Source organism: Brienomyrus brachyistius, chromosome 14 (genome assembly GCF_023856365.1).
Source record: "Brienomyrus brachyistius isolate T26 chromosome 14, BBRACH_0.4, whole genome shotgun sequence".
Lineage (NCBI taxonomy): Eukaryota > Metazoa > Chordata > Actinopteri > Osteoglossiformes > Mormyridae > Brienomyrus > Brienomyrus brachyistius.
In genome coordinates this window covers 5,583,077-5,598,688 of record NC_064546.1, presented here as the reverse complement: position 1 = coordinate 5,598,688, position 15,612 = coordinate 5,583,077, and the positions used below count along the sequence as shown (strand labels likewise).

The 15,612-nt window shown below is 42.8% G+C and overlaps 1 protein-coding gene across 1 annotated transcript; it reads right to left on the bottom strand.

Annotated features, from left to right (window-relative positions):
- Positions 1 to 6,125: 6,125 nt before the first annotated feature.
- LOC125707197 (e2f-associated phosphoprotein) lies at positions 6,126 to 10,517 on the bottom strand. Its single transcript, XM_048974181.1, has 6 exons — positions 10,298 to 10,517; positions 9,887 to 10,071; positions 9,147 to 9,257; positions 8,818 to 8,932; positions 7,745 to 7,870; positions 6,126 to 6,798 (listed from the first exon to the last, which is right to left on the bottom strand). Exons 1-6 carry the CDS (start codon positions 10,366 to 10,368, stop codon positions 6,528 to 6,530), a joined length of 879 nt encoding a protein of 292 aa, XP_048830138.1. The 5' UTR covers positions 10,369 to 10,517; the 3' UTR covers positions 6,126 to 6,527.
- Between the last annotated feature and the right edge of the window lie 5,095 nt (positions 10,518 to 15,612).

Sequence of the window (15,612 nt, the reverse complement as noted above, 5' to 3'; positions counted from 1 at the left end):
CAAAAGAAAAGCTGAAAACTTAAGGAGGTGACTAAACATATTTTTAATAAAATAATTAATGCAGTGTTGTGCAGCATGGCGCTCATAAGAATAACAGCATAGCCACATTCAAGGGAAATGTTAGAGCTCCCAAAAACTTGTGTAGGCACCAGAATGACATCCTCCACATGCCCAAGCACCCTCTACAGCAGTGTGTTCTTTGGTGTGTGATGTTATACATCTCCTCAGCCATGGTTTGGGGATTCAACAATGGAATCAGCAGGCATTACCTAAGAGGATACCTGCTGTCTCCGAATAACCAGCTACCAGCAAATGCACCCTTTGCCATCTGACAGACTCCAAAGCTTGACAGATGTAAGTATCATGTGCACTTCTAGGCCACTTGGCCACAATGTGTATGAAAAATCCTGGATGGATGCATATCACTTGGACATTTAGACCTAGTGCGGGGAACACTTTCTGACAGGTGCAGATGGGATTTAAGATGCTGCGAGTATAAATAGAGTTTAGTGCTCCATCCACTGCACTTAAAATGACAGGTATGCCTGCAATGGCATGAAAACAAATTTTGTCATGCGAGGCATCCTGTCTTGCTGGAAATTGTATGTAGTTTAGTGCATGGTGATAGACACGTAATCAATTCATGCACAGAGTACATCATCAACACTCAGAAGCTACCCAGTGGACAGTGTTACGATGAGGCCTGACGAAGGAGAGATGATTCACGTAATAGCTCTGACCAAACAGGGTTTTATTAATGTAACAGAACACAAAAGAGAGAATCAGACAACAAAGGAATTACAAGGAGTCAAAACAAAACTGATAAAACAGAAACTAAGACAGAGAGCAACACCAAAAATTACAATACCAAAGGTAGGAAGGAACACAAGAAACTACAATAACTAACAAGGGTTATCTATATTGACTATACTTAACAATGACACAGCTAACACAAGGCAACAGCCATAATAATTCACTGAGGAACAGAACAAAAGCAGGCACTTATATACACTAATAACAAGACTAGATGGAGGACAGGTGAGAACCATAGCCATTTAACCAATCACAAGGGACTCGGAGCAACAAAGAACAGGTGGGGGCAATCAGATACAGAAAAGGACCAAACACCAAGGGAAACCAAAACATTGAAAAATGAACATACTACAAACAGAGAACAGGGAGCAAAAACAAGGGACTGTAACTGAAATACAGACACATGATTAACCAAGAAAAACCATAAAATAAATGTAAAATAAGAAATAGTTGAGGCAGGCCAGTCTCTAACCCACAACAAAAGGGGGGTCAGGATGATAGCCAATCTGTACTGTATCTACACTGTTAAGCAACATGGCAGCCCTGGCCCTTGGAAAACACATGTCAGTAAAACCAAACAAGACGGCCATCAAGAACTGCTGGCCAAACAGGGAGAACACGCATGGGACAGGGTCAGGGATCCGAATGCACAAAAATGTGAGGGATCTGCCAGGACCACAAAGACAGGGAAGACAAAACTAAACGACAGCATACAGCTAGACACAGGAACCACTATCGGAGGCAGACTGGACCAGGACATTTAACAAGAGGGGAACCAAGATAGACAGGTGGAACACGAGGGCCTGGAAATGGCAACAAGAATGTGGAACACTACAGGGAACTGAACTTGGGAGCTTGGGGCACGTGGACCACTGCTGGGACATACAACAGGATGGGATAAGACCAGGAGATAAGGGCGGAAACAGGGGGGCATGAATTTGGGAAGATGCAAGACTAAACCGGAGACTATTGGACTTTGGGGATTTGACACGGGATGGGGAGCGAGACACAGGAGGCTGGGCAGGGAAGATCGCTGCATGCTTGGCTGTGGAAGACACAGATGGGCTAAGCGGCGGCACCACTTGGCGGAATATCACGGCGTTCCCAGGACAGCCAAGAATTATAATCTCTCCAGCCTGTCCTGGGTCTGCCCTGGGGCCTCCTCCTGGTTGAACATGCCTGAAACACCTCAACCGGCTTGTTTTGATGTGGAGGAGCAGCAGCTCTACTTTGAGCCCCATCTGAATGTCCGAGCTCCTCACCCTTTTTCTAAGGTTGAGTCCAGACACCATACGAAGGAAACTCATTTCTGCCCTTTGTATCCACGATCTCATTCTTCTGGTCACTACCCAAAGCTTGTGACCATAGGTGAAAGTATGAATGTAGATCAACTGATCAGCTCTGTCTTTACCATGACAGAATGGTACAATGTCCACATTATTGCTGATGCTGCACTGATCCACCGATCAATCCCCCACTCCCTTTTTCCCTCACTTGACCCCGAGATACTTAAACTACTCTGCTTGAGGCAATAACTCATCCCTAACCTCGACGAGGCAATCCACCAATTTCCTATTGAGAACCATGAACTCAGACTTGGAGGTGCTGATCCTCATCCCTGCCACTTCACACTCAGTTGCAAACCACATGGGTGCATGCTGCAGGTCATAGCCTGATGAAGCCAACAGCACCACACCACCTGCAAAAAACAAAGAAACCCCCTCTGCCTCTTGGCTACATATAGAAATTTTATCCATAAAGACAATGTGTCAGGGTCAGCCCCGATTGTTCTGCCCTGTGTCCCTTCCCCGTTTGGCCAGCAGGCATTGCTGGTCATCCCATCCCTCGTGTTGTCAGTCTTTGTGTTTTGCTCTGTTCCCTGTTGGCCACATGACTCATCGTGTTGAGCATGCAGCTGCCTGTGATTCCGTCATATATTGAAATCCTGCCTCCTCTGTTTTTGTAGTTTGCTAGATTTGGGTCCCTTGTGTTTCAGTTGTATCAGTTTTCTAATCCGTGTTTTTCATTTGTATTCGGTTTTGGTTTTTGCTTTTGATTGTGTTTTTACCTGTCAGTTTTCCCCATTGTTAGATTCTGTTTTTAGTTTGTGTTTCTTGTTTTAGTTAATTAGTTTCACCTGTGACCTGTTTTCCCAGTCTTTGTTAATTAGTCTTACGTGTCCTGTGTTAGTCTTGTTACCCAATTTTAGTTTCAGTATTTAAGTCCCTGCTTCTGTTCAGTTCCCCAGTGGTTCGTTGATTGTGAATGTTTTGTATGTTTGTGATTCTTGATGTTAGCTGTTTGTTGTATATTGCATACTGCCTGCCTCGTTGGTAAATTTAGTCTTTGCTTATCCCCTTTTGGTTTTTGTAGTGTTCTTAGTGTTTTCTGTTTTATTTAATAAATCCTAATTTGTCCTGAGCCGCCAGTGGGTCGTCCGCATCCTGTTTCCTGCCTGCACGATACCTCACCGTCACTTGAAACCCGCTCAGGTCCATGACACTATGAACAGAATGAGTGACAAAGCTGTGGCAGAGGTAAACACCCATCGAGACAGAGTGACTTGCCGCTGGCAATCCGAACCAAACTTTCGCTCTGCTTATACAGGGACCTAAAGGCCCATAACAATGGAAACCTACACCCCATGATCCCAAAACACCCCCAACAGGACCGGTGGCGAATCTAGAAAAATTTACATGGGGTGGCAACGAAGTGACGAGATTTTCGTATGGTGGCATGGAGGGCAGTGTGTGGAAGCTCTTGTGTAGAAATTGTTCTTTAGGTAAACCTCAACAAAAGATCCACAAATACATTTTCACAATCTTTATTTTGACATAATGTTAATACACACTTTCTCAAGTTTATCTTAATAATCGACAACAGAAACAACAGATCAGTGTTCGTGCAAAAAAACTGCAGCTCTGCACTACCCATCTACTCATTAGTCATGTCTGACCACATTTTTTTTTTTAAGACCGCTTAAGCAAATGGTTGTTGTTCTCTGCAGAAAAACCAGACATACCCAAATTAAGTGCTCTTGCATGTTCATTCTTAATGCTCAGAACAGTTAGATTCCTCAGACCGTCATCTGCCATGGTTGTATGGTGCAGGTGATTTTTTACAAGTTCTCTAAGCTGAAAAGCTGCACTCACACCCTACAGTCCCCATGGGCAACCTACTGCTCAAACATTATGGATTCAAACATGCCAGTGTTTTACAGCTTTTTTTTGTTTAACAAAAGCTAGCTCATTAAATCTAAAATGTTCCTAGAAATCGCATCTTTAAACTCCATTTAGCAAGCAACTTTAGTGTACTTTTGACTAACAGTACAATAATGGACTCTCATTGTCACTATTAGCATACAAGCCACACATTGCTAATACCTAATGCTAATAGCATACATTACATTACTTTCAAATTTACCTTAGACTTAAATTCATGTGTTTGGTTAAACTTCAGACGGTGAAGTTCGGACTTCCCTTTAAGACGCAGTGCAGCTTAGTGGCTCCTCTCCTCTGCACCAGGCTCTTGCTGTGAGTTCATGTTTTAGCGCAATGCTGTAGCTAAGTTTTTGGGGGACCTAAGATTGCATTTACAGTTAGATTTCTATGCACGTCCTGATTTGAACAGCTTATGGACGTCGTGGCGATTGCTTTTTTTATGATTATGGTTTTAAGAACTAGAAAGTTGGAGGGGCAGTTAGGGGGCAAGGCCGTACAGTGTGTGGACTGGGGGGGGGGGTGCCCCCCTGTAGGTCCTCCCAGGATCCCCGACAGCTTATGTAGGCAATGATACCAATAACAGTATGGGTACGAAACATATCAAAAAACAAATTTGGAAGTGAATTCAATTGTCGCTTGTACTAGTGTTACTCTCAAACACGTTTTTTTTGTTTTAATTTTTGTAGCTAGCTAAGGTTACCAATAACCTTAGCTTAATTCCCACCCCCCCTCCACAGAATGTTGAAGAGGCATGTCTACCCAGACAGAACAGTATCAAGAACCTTCAGGAACTCAAGGCGAATCTCATTCATCCCTGGGGCCTCATCACTGAAGAGCTTTTTGATGATTACTTCAGTGTCCTCAGCCCTAGTGATGGCTGTCCTCCTCTGAGTCTTCCAACTCTACTTTTTCCAAGGAAGGTGTGCCAGTGGGTTTCAGGAGGCCTTCAAAGTACCACTTCCCCTGCCTGACTATATCCCCCCCCACTACAAACAGCCTGAGCAAAGCCCTGCTCCCCCCTCCTGAATTGCCTGATTGTTCGCCTGATCAAACTCCTCCCACACCTGCCAAAGCCACATTCCGCTTAGCCTGTCGGTACCTGTCAGCTGCTTCAGGAGTCCCACAAGCTAATGAAGCTCAAAATGAAGCTTCTCCTTCAGCTGGACAGCTCCCTTTACCGCTGGTTCAAGGATTGCCACCACGACAGGCACCAACAACCTTGCGGTCACAGCTCCACAAAGCTGCCTTAGCAATGGAGGCTCGGAGCACCACCCATTCAGGCTCAATGTCTCCAGCCAGATCATCTCTCAGACAGAGCCCTCTGCCAGACGCTACCAGCACACCCTCACTATGCATTTGGGTTTCCCAAGTCTATCCAGTATCTTCCCCCACCTTCGGATCCAACTCACCACAAGGTCGTGGTCAGCTGACATCTCAGCTCCTCTGTTCACCCAACTGTCCAAGACATGCAGTCACAGGTCTAGTGATATGATTTTTTTAAATAGGAGATATTGTGGATTAATAAAATTAAAAATATGCCAGTAGTGTGGCAGTACTGGAACTGTGTACCAATCCCCTGTCTGAGTACTGCACTGCACTGCAGAACACTGGGGGGTTTAAGTGGGGTTTGTTCCTTTACAAGAACAAACAATACATTTCCAAAACGTTTTTTGCAACCCCTGACGATCACGCATCTTGATAGCATGTCAATGTAACGGAAATGGAAACGTATTAAATGTGTCTCAATCTGCCACTAGTACCTACCCCCTCACCCTCAGCCGCAGTCAACAGGTTTTACCAGTCCAAGAACTTTTTACACAACCGGTCCATAGTTATCAAAAGGTTAGGAAACACCCCAGTACTAATATGTGGTATTAAAAAAAAGGAAAGCAAAATAAGCTGTCAGACCCCCCACATACACAGGAGCACACAGAGGGCAGCAGGTGGGCCACCTACATTTTTTTTTTGTCAATAAAACATGACAAGGGGAAGCATGAATGTTGTTAAAGGCTGATGTTAAAACTTGCCATCTGGGTAGCAGAGTTAGCAGTGCTGATTAGCAGAAGAGTGTTGAAATAATTTCATAAACAATCTGGTGACCATTTTAATGATATGGAATATGAAAATAATCGTCATTACAAATGGTACATAACAGGTTTTGTTAGTCGGATACAACTTACTAGGTGTCAATCAAGAAGAAGAGTTGAAAAAAATAATTTTGTACCAGCAAATAAATAGTTAACATCTAACTACAATCAAAATGAATATTAGATAGCCAACTTTGACTTATGGACCTCGGGAAAGTCCACTGCTGGTAACCTCCAATAGCTCTGATTAAAGGGCCACCAAAACAAAGGGCAATTTCTTCCCCTGCCCCATGGTTAAGACAACAATGAGAGGAGACACTAGGATTAAAAAAAAATAAAGAAAATTAAAAACACTGAATTAAGTCTGCTGTACATCATAAGCATCTTTTAAGTCACTTGGTGGTTTTTAGCAGTGACTTGCAAGTATGTTGAAGAAATGATAAACTTCATCTTTGTCAAATACGGCGACCTCTGTGGCACACTCTGTGCATTGCACGGGATGGTACGTCTCCTCCGGCTCTGCTCCTGCAGGGGCTGCCTCCTGGCAACCTGCTCTCCTCTTGCGGCGGTTCCTCCTCTGCTTATCATTGGGCGTTTTGTACCGGAGAACCTCCTCCTTGTTTATGGTGCAGTTCATGACAAACATTGCTCGATATTGTGTCCGATACTTCTCGTGCCTACAGCCAAAATCAGCAAAGAGGAAGCATCAACGCATCTACGCAAGTACATTTAACACCCATTATTGTTTTTTAATGCTGTAACTTTCGAATGATTACCAAGCCAAAACCAGGACTGGACTGGCAGATACAGCAAACCAGGCATTATCCTGGTGAGCCGACGGATACAGGGTGACAGGGAGTGGATTTTCACACCTGTCCAATCTCACTTCCACAACAAAATTCCTGTCCTGTCCCAATCCCAGAAGAGTTAATCCTGGTCCCTCCCCATCCCAGGGGAGGGGAAGGGGGGGTAATTTTAAGATTGGTTTTCAATTTAATAAACTAGACTATGGTTTTGCACCAAGTCCAATATCATGGTAAGACCACAAACATGACTTTTTTTATGACTGCACCACGCAAAATCAAAGCCTACATCATGCATGGCATTGATTAGGTGGTACTGGCTACCTACAAACAACCAGCAACCAGCCACTAGCAGAGAGGAAAATTTTGAAAACTTAAAGTCAGAGACACAGCTAGCATTATGTTCAAAATAAAGAAAAAAGCGTTAATTTACATTAGACCACCATATAAAAACTGGCCTATTAATATGATTCCTGCTCCTGCCCAACCCTGCTGACTCTTTCCTTTCCCGTCCCAGTCCTGTGATTAATACTGAAATCGACTCCCATCCCGCAGGATTCCCGGAAAATGGTCAGCCTCTACCGACGGGGTTGTAGGCGGGCAAAATTTACCATGAGGGACCCTAATGTCCAGAGCAAATTTTGAATCCCAGTCTGGCCCTAGTTACAACTAAATAGTCTTACATTTTTAATGAGTGCTATAACAACCATTTTCACAAAATGTCACATTCACATAGATGTCAATATAATATACACTTAACAGTGAATGCGATTATGGCCCCACAAAGACACAAGCAGGCTACAAAAACATCCAGACCCACCTCTGGCAGTCCAGACACAGGGTGGTCATGCAGGCTGGACAGTTCAGGATGGCGTCGCTGCTCGGAAGCGTTTGGGACGGAGCACCTCGGCCAGCTGCTGACCTCTTGGCCCTGCATTTGCTATACCTGTTGAAGCCAAAAACACTGCATTACTTACTTGCATCTCCTGTTTTCTCTGAACAAAAGGGGCACCTCATATCTAATAGACTGTAATGTGGAAAACTGATAATGGATAATAGAACAAATTAATTTACAAAGGCTGTGATTCTGGTCTGCCTTGCTTGTATAGCTCACGGTTAGATAGATTAATATTTGGCTATTTAGAGTAGAGGCTCCCACGCTTTTGATGACCGCAGGCCAGCATACCTTGTGCCAAAATTTGGGAAATTAACCAACTCCGCCCCAAACACCCCGTGTTCTCCGGCCCGGTGGAATACTGACATCCATCCACAAACTGTAGATTGTGAAACCCCACTTTAGAGGATCCAAACAGACGTCTACAGCCTATAACACTACATACAGTACATTTCTGCACTTGTTGGCACAATGTATACCATCCTTGCACTTTGTCAGTTTTACACTAAATATACATTCATCTGTGATCTGTGTACCTTACTGCTGTATGCACAACACTTTCTGTCTGAAATCAATAGTTAATCTAAGTTATCTAAAAAGATGCATATTTTTATTTACTTAACCTTCTACCACACAACATATCGCATTAGTGGAAAGAGCAAACTTTCATTGCTCTAGTTCTCTAATTATTATGCCACTGGCTGATTTCTGCAGTCTCCCATGACATCAGTGTGTGATACTGCAAACTTTACCTTTACCATCCTTACTGACATGGAACAAAGCAGCAGCTGACGTCACGCTAAAAGGACTAGGACTTATAACCAGGTCCCACTGTTATACCCTTAGTAAATTCACCTGAATTGCTGCAGTAAACTATCCATCCATTTTAAGGTGCAAAACCTGAAAATCACTTTGTAAAAACAGACCAGCAAAGTAAAAATAATAAAGCCGATTCCAGAAACCACAAAGGCCCCAGTAAAGGTTGTCTGTGCACTCACATCTTCCTTTGAGCATCTACCCAAGCCTGGTCAAGGTTGTCTTTGTCAGGGTCATACAGCAATTCATCATTTGTAAGGATTCGCCGCTGCTTGGCCCGGCAACTGGCTGAGTTACCTAGGAAAATGTTTAAACAAACAGATGTTTATTTACCTTTTAAATTTCAAGTCCAAGTGACTAAAACTGCCAGTGTTGAAAAGACGTTGTTATAATTTTTAGAACAGGGTTACCCTACACACGTTACTGGATCGCAAAACTATTGCCAGGTAAATGTATTAACCAGTTATTGAGAGCTGATAAGATAATTATGTTCCAGGGTCCCCTCACTTACCAGATCTTTCGTCCTCGTCAGAATCGCTGTCAAAATAAATACTGTCGTAGAGCTGGGGGGGAGCTGTTGCAGGTGCGCTGGTACTTGTGGCTGAGGCACTAGAAGCCGTTCCTGGTCACAGGGGTACATAAAGCCAGTTAAAATAATGAAGGTTCCTGTTTAGCTTCACGAGAAAAGGCCACTCATTAACAAAAAATTCTTGTTGATGCCGATTCCTTACAGAAAACAAGACATCTTTATTATCATAAGAATATAAAGCATGCTATTATTATTATTGATTTGTTTTTTTTAATTATTTTTTCTATAATTCAAACAAGTTTCATTTGGATGGGCTGTGGGACATTTATTTACATTCACAACATTTAGCAGACACTCTGCTATGTAGTCCATGACTGTTCTTCGATCTATAAACTAGACCTAAAATCAACAACTGTCATCAAGATCAAATTACTGGTATGTTGTATAAAAAAACCTTGTTAGGAAAAAACTGCACAGGCAAATATTGTTAGTGGAATTTATTTTTTTAATGGAAAGAGTGGACAGTAAGGGGGGTATTAGTCTTCTAGGTACTCCTTTATGTTTTTAAAAGGACCACATAACGTATTACTAGTAATATTTATAATAATGAACAAGACTTAAAACAAGTCTTTTTTGTTTTAAAGGAACTGCTCATAAATTATAAACAGAGAAATCCCTAATGGTTTTTGATCACCCTAAACACACAGTGGAGCCTTGTGCACCTGAATCCGCTGGCGCCCCCCATTGGCACTCCATGGTCTTCATGGTGGAACTGAGCTCGGCCTCCATCTCTTTCTCAAACTCATCCTCGCTTGACGGCTCGCTTTCCCCCGTCAGGTACTCTCGTATCAGCTTCCTTTTTTGCTCTTGTGTCCCGTTAAGAAGAACGTCCAATTCATCCTCCGAGCTGAGGGATTTTAGACAAATCGGCAGTCTTATTTTTAACCAGTTATAAGCTGAAATTATGCGACTATCACGCAAACCGAGAGCTCAATACTGCCATCCACTTCGATTATCCCAGAAAAATCCTCTGATGACTGAATGAAAATTCAATTAAACTAAAGCCAAAATTTCCGCATATCAGCATCTCATCAAGTAGTTAGCTAGTTACCTAAAAAGCTAAACGTACGTACCTGCTCTCGGCTCTTTCTTCGTCGCTCGGCTCCTCGATTTCATATGAATCGTAATCTTCCTTTCTGTTCATATTTTATATTTAGCCAGCACCAAACGTACTTAAATACGCTTTGTGTGGGATACCTCTGTACTCCCAACTAAAACTCTCTCCTTTCTACATGTATTCGGAAGTGATGGTCCGACATTTTAATGTCCCCCCAAATATACGGCTCCGCTGGCCGGCCTGAAGAATGGTTCCGACATGCCACGCCGCTGACTAAGAGCGAATATACAAACCTGCATTATTACAAGGAAACACTCCAGCAATATGCGATAATGTATTGGTTTATATTATTAGATTTCCACTGTTATAACCTTTATAGAAAAGTTGAACATGTATATCTAGCTTTAAAATAGAACTACTGTATGCTAAAGAAAAGAAACATGCCACCAAAACTATTAGAGAATTTAGAGTCTTTTTTGTTTGCACTGTCTGCTTAGTTTGGTTAGGCTGGAGTAATTTTTTATTTGTGTATTTGTGATTTTCTTAAAAAGGAGAGCACGATTTAAAATGTTTCAGTGCGGCTTCGCATCTCCAGATTTAACTGTTCGACTGAGTGACGGTGACATTAACCGACAGTTAAATGAGGTTTATTATAGCAAACAAAAGCTTCACACCGACGCATTAATACCTTTCCATATTTTTGTATATAGATAGTCCGTACAAGGTTTTGAATCAGTTTGCATGCAGCAGGAGTGGCGCGATGACGTCATTACGCAGTACCGAGAAACCCCCCCCGAATGTTATTATTATTATTATTGTTATTATTATTGTTCATGTTCGGCTTCTCTGTGGTCTTCATGTGACCTCCCTTTGTTGTCTGGGCTGTCTTCCAGGTCTTTCGTGTACTGTGATACATTTGCACTCTGTCCAAGATGTGCCGTGTTTTATTTTTAGAGTCACTTAATAAGAACCTTCAAAGCGTGTATAGATATTTCTCATGGTTGTATTGTGAAATATTTTCAAGTACAACAACTCGTACTGGCATATGAAGCATAGGACATTACTTTTATTCATTGCCTTCAGGCAGGACAGGAATGAGTGAGAGATTCTCCCTCAGAAGCAGCGACTTGGCATCAGTGTAAGTGAAGGCTGTTGTCCCATCAACACAAAAATATAACCTTCCATTTTTTTCAGATTATACTAATTCAAAGAGCACTGCGATTTTGGGATGATGTTGGAACGTTATGATGCGTTGTGCTAGTCAACAAAAAACTGTGAAAACTGATTTGTAAATAAAAAAAAAAAAAGTTTCAATTGGACATTTTGAGTGTTTAATTCATGTTAAATATCATCATCATTTAGAAGATAGGTAAATGTATGATATGTCACTGTATGTGATATCAGTAAAAAAATGACTCATATGTGCAAGAGAATGCGGATTTTTTTATTAGTCACATCTATGAATTTGCACACTGGCAGTGAAATGAAATTGTCACTGCATTGACATAAGTGTTTGGACACTGCTATGATGTATGAAATTTAGCTCAGGTGCTTCCCATTTCAATTGGTCATCTTTGATATGTTTCTATAACTTTTGTGGAGTCCACCTATGATGACTGGACATGATTTAGAAAGGTTCACAATTGTCTGTACTGTATAATGACCATACAGTTGACAATATATATTAGAGCAAAAAACAAGCCATGAGGTCAAAGGAATTGCCTGCAGAGCTCAGAGACAAGATGTTGCTAAGGCATAGATCTGGGGAAGGCTACACAATTTTTTACATCATTGAAAGTTCTCCTCCATAATTATTAAAGGGAAGAAGTTTGGAACAACCAAGACCCTTCCTAGACTTGACCGTGCGCTCAAACTTAGCAATCCAATGAGAAGAGCAATGGTACGAGAGGTGACCAAAAACCCATTGTGAAGATGAGAGACACTTCTAGAAGGACAGCCATCACAGCAACTCTCCAAGTGAAAATGGTAGATTACCTGAATGCAAATAACATTCTGAGGGATAGCCAACATGGATTTAGGAGAGGTATATCCTGTTTAACGAATTTACTTGAGTTCTCTGAGGAAGCTACAAGAGAAATTGATCACAAAAAGGCCTACGACGTGATCTACTTAGATTTCCAGAAGGCCTTTGGTATTGTCCCCCACAAGTGGCTCTTGCTTAAGCTAAAAGCTGCAAGGATTTCAGAAACTGTAGCAGCGTGGTTCAAAAACTGGTTAACTGACAGGAAGCAGTGAGTAGTTATTAGAGGCATAATGTCACAATGGGCCTGCGTTCATAGTGGGGTATTGCAGGGTTCAATTTTAGGACCATTGTTCCTAATTTACATTTATGATATTGACACCAATACATACAGTAAACTTATTAAATTTGCCGACGATACCAAGTTGAGCGGTGTAGTAGATACTGATCTAGCAGCAGAGAGGCTACAACAGGATCTTTAATTAGCGACTGGGCTGATACTTGGCAGATGAAATTTAACATAGATAAATGTAAGGTAATCCTTGTAGGGAGCAGTGTTCCAATGAAATAAAGGTAGCTGATTACAAGAAAGATCTCGGTGTGTATGTTGATACTTCCATGTCCCACTCTTGCCAGTGTGGGGAAGCAATAAAAAAGGCCAATAGAATGTTGGGTTACATCTCTAGGTGTGTGGAGTTTAAGACAAGGGAAGTGATGCTACGATTATATAATTCCTTGGTAAGATCCCACCTAGAATATTGTGTGCAGGTTTGGTCACCATACCTTAAGAAGGACATTGCTGCTTTGGAAAAGGTGCAACGTAGGGCTACAAAAATGATTCCTGGTCTTAGAGGAATGTCTTATGAGGAGTGGTTAGCTGAGCTGAATCTGTTCAGCCTCGAGCAAAGGAGACTAAGGGGGGACATGATCCAGGTATATAAGATTCTAACAGGACTGGATGCTGTTCAGCCAAATGGCTATTTCAGTATTATTTTAAATACTAGAACTCGTGGCCATAAGTGGCAATTAGCAGAACATTTTTAAATGAATTTGAGGAAGCACTTCTTTACACAGCGTGTAGTTAGAGTATGGAATAGTCTTCCTGTTAGTGTAGCGCAAGCTAATACTCTGGGTTCCTTTAAATCAGAGCTTGATAAGATTTTAACAACTCTGAGCTATTAGCTAAGTTCTTCCCAAATGAGCTTGATAGGCTGAATGGCCTCCTCTCTTTTGTAAATTTCTTATGTTCCACCAATCTAACCTTTGATTGAAATGTTTGGCCTGAATGAAATGTCATGTCTGTAAGAAATCAGGCACCAGTGCAATACCATCCTGATGGTGAAACGCAGTGGTGACATCATCATGCTGTGGGGATGTGTTTCAGCAGCAGGGACTGGGAGATGGAGACAAAACACTGTTGAGGGAAAGTTGAAAGGAGCAAAGTACAGAGATATCCTTAATGAAAACCTACTCAAGAACTCTGGACTGCAGACTGGGCCAAAGGTTCACATTCCAATAAGGCAATGACCCTAAGCACAAAGCAAAGACAATGCAGGAGTGGCTTATGACTATTCTGTGACTGTTCTTGAGTGGCTCAGCCAGAGTCCAGCCTTGAACCCATTCAGACATCTCCAGACAGACATGAAACTACAGTAGCTGTCTACTCTCAGTCCCATACAAAATGACCGATAAATACGTGCATGCAAAGCTTGTAGCAACATATCAAAGACTCAAGGCTGTAATCACTGTACCAACTTAGTACTGAGTAGAGTCTGAATACTTATGCAAATATATTTCAGATTTAAAGATTTCAATACATTTTTAATATATTTGCAAAAAAATCTAATATCCTGTTCTTGCTTTGTCATTATGGAGTACTGAGTGTAGATTGATGAGAGTAAAAATGAATTTGACTTATTTTAGCATAAGGCTGCACCACAAGCATAAGGCTGTTCATAGGTACACTTGGCACCAGGACACCCTAGGCCACAGTTCGATGATTGACTTTGTGGTCGTGTCATCGGACTTGGGGCTGCATGTATTGGACACTCGTGTGAGGAGAGGGGCAGAGCTGTACAGACCCATGTATAGTATAGTGTGGATCTGCTGGGAACATCTGGTGGGAACAGCTGATGAGTACCGGCGGGCCAAGCGGAAGGCGGCTTCGGTGGTCACTACGGCAAAAACTCGGGTATGGGAGGAGTTTGGCGGTATCACGGAGAACGACTTCTGGACGGTTTCGAGGAGATTCTGGTCCACCATTTGGCGGCTCAGGGCGGGAAAGCGGTGCAGCATCAACACTGTTTATGGTGGGGATGGAGAGCTGCTGACCTCAACTCGGGACGTTGTGGGTCGGTGGAGGGAATACTTTGAAGACCTCCTCAATCCCACCAACACACCTTCCAATGAGGAAGCAGAGTCTGGGGACTTGGGGGTGGACTCCCCTATCTCTGGGGTCTTGGTTGACATGCATCTGTAGCATTGCGTGGACATCGGGGGCAGTGCCTCTAGATTGGCAGACCGGGGTGGTGGACCCCCTCTTCAGAAAGTGTTCCAACTATAAGGGGATCATACTCCTCAGCCTCCTTGGCAAGGTTTATTCAGGGGTGCTGGAGACGAGGGTCCATCAGATAGTCGAACCTCGGATTCAAGAGGAACAGTGTGGTTTTCGCCCTGGCCGTGGAACAGTAGACCAGCTCTATACTCTCGTCAGAGTCCTGGAGGATGCGTGGGAGTTTGCCCAACGAGTCTACATGTGCTTTGTGGACTTGAAGAAGGCATTTGACCATGTGCCTTGGGGAGTCCTGTGGGGAGTGCTCCGGGAGTATGGAGTGCCGGGCTACCTTATAAGGACTGTTCGGATGAGGTGGCTCAGGCATCTGGTCAGGATGTCTCCTGGACACCTACCTGGTGAGGTGTTCCAGGCATGTCCTACTGGAAAAGGACCCCGGGGAAGACCCAGCATGCACTGGAGAGACTATGTCTCCCGGCTGGCCTGGGAACGCCTTGGAATTCCCCCAGAGGAGCTGGATGAAGTGGCCAGGGAGAGGGAAGTTTGGCTTTTCCCTGCTTAGACTGCTACCCCCAGAACCCGGAAAAGCGGTAGATGATGGATGGATGGCTGCACCACAAATTCTGACAAAAGTAAAGATGTCTGAATATTTTCTGAATAAACTGTTCAACTTTATTTCTGGTCCAGCAGAATTCTTCAGCTTGCTTACAGTCAGTTAAATGGTTAATGTGATTTGAAGTGAACAATACCAGCATTGCTGAATTACTTTTTAGAGATATGTCAGTACAGGTTGCAATAATAAAAAAGTCTTATGCCAATGTGAAAACCACACAACACA

Excerpts from the sequence above, each read along its gene's own strand:
- LOC125707197 (XM_048974181.1), bottom strand. The coding sequence starts at position 10,368 with ATGAACAGAAAGGAAGATTACGATTCATATGAAATCGAGGAGCCGAGC. Across the intron at positions 7,871-8,817 it reads GTAGATGCTCAAAGGAAGAT|GTATAGCAAATGCAGGGCCA; the intron begins GTGAGTGCACAG and ends TGGCTTCAACAG. Across the intron at positions 6,799-7,744 it reads CTGTGTCTGGACTGCCAGAG|GCACGAGAAGTATCGGACAC; the intron begins GTGGGTCTGGAT and ends TTTTGGCTGTAG.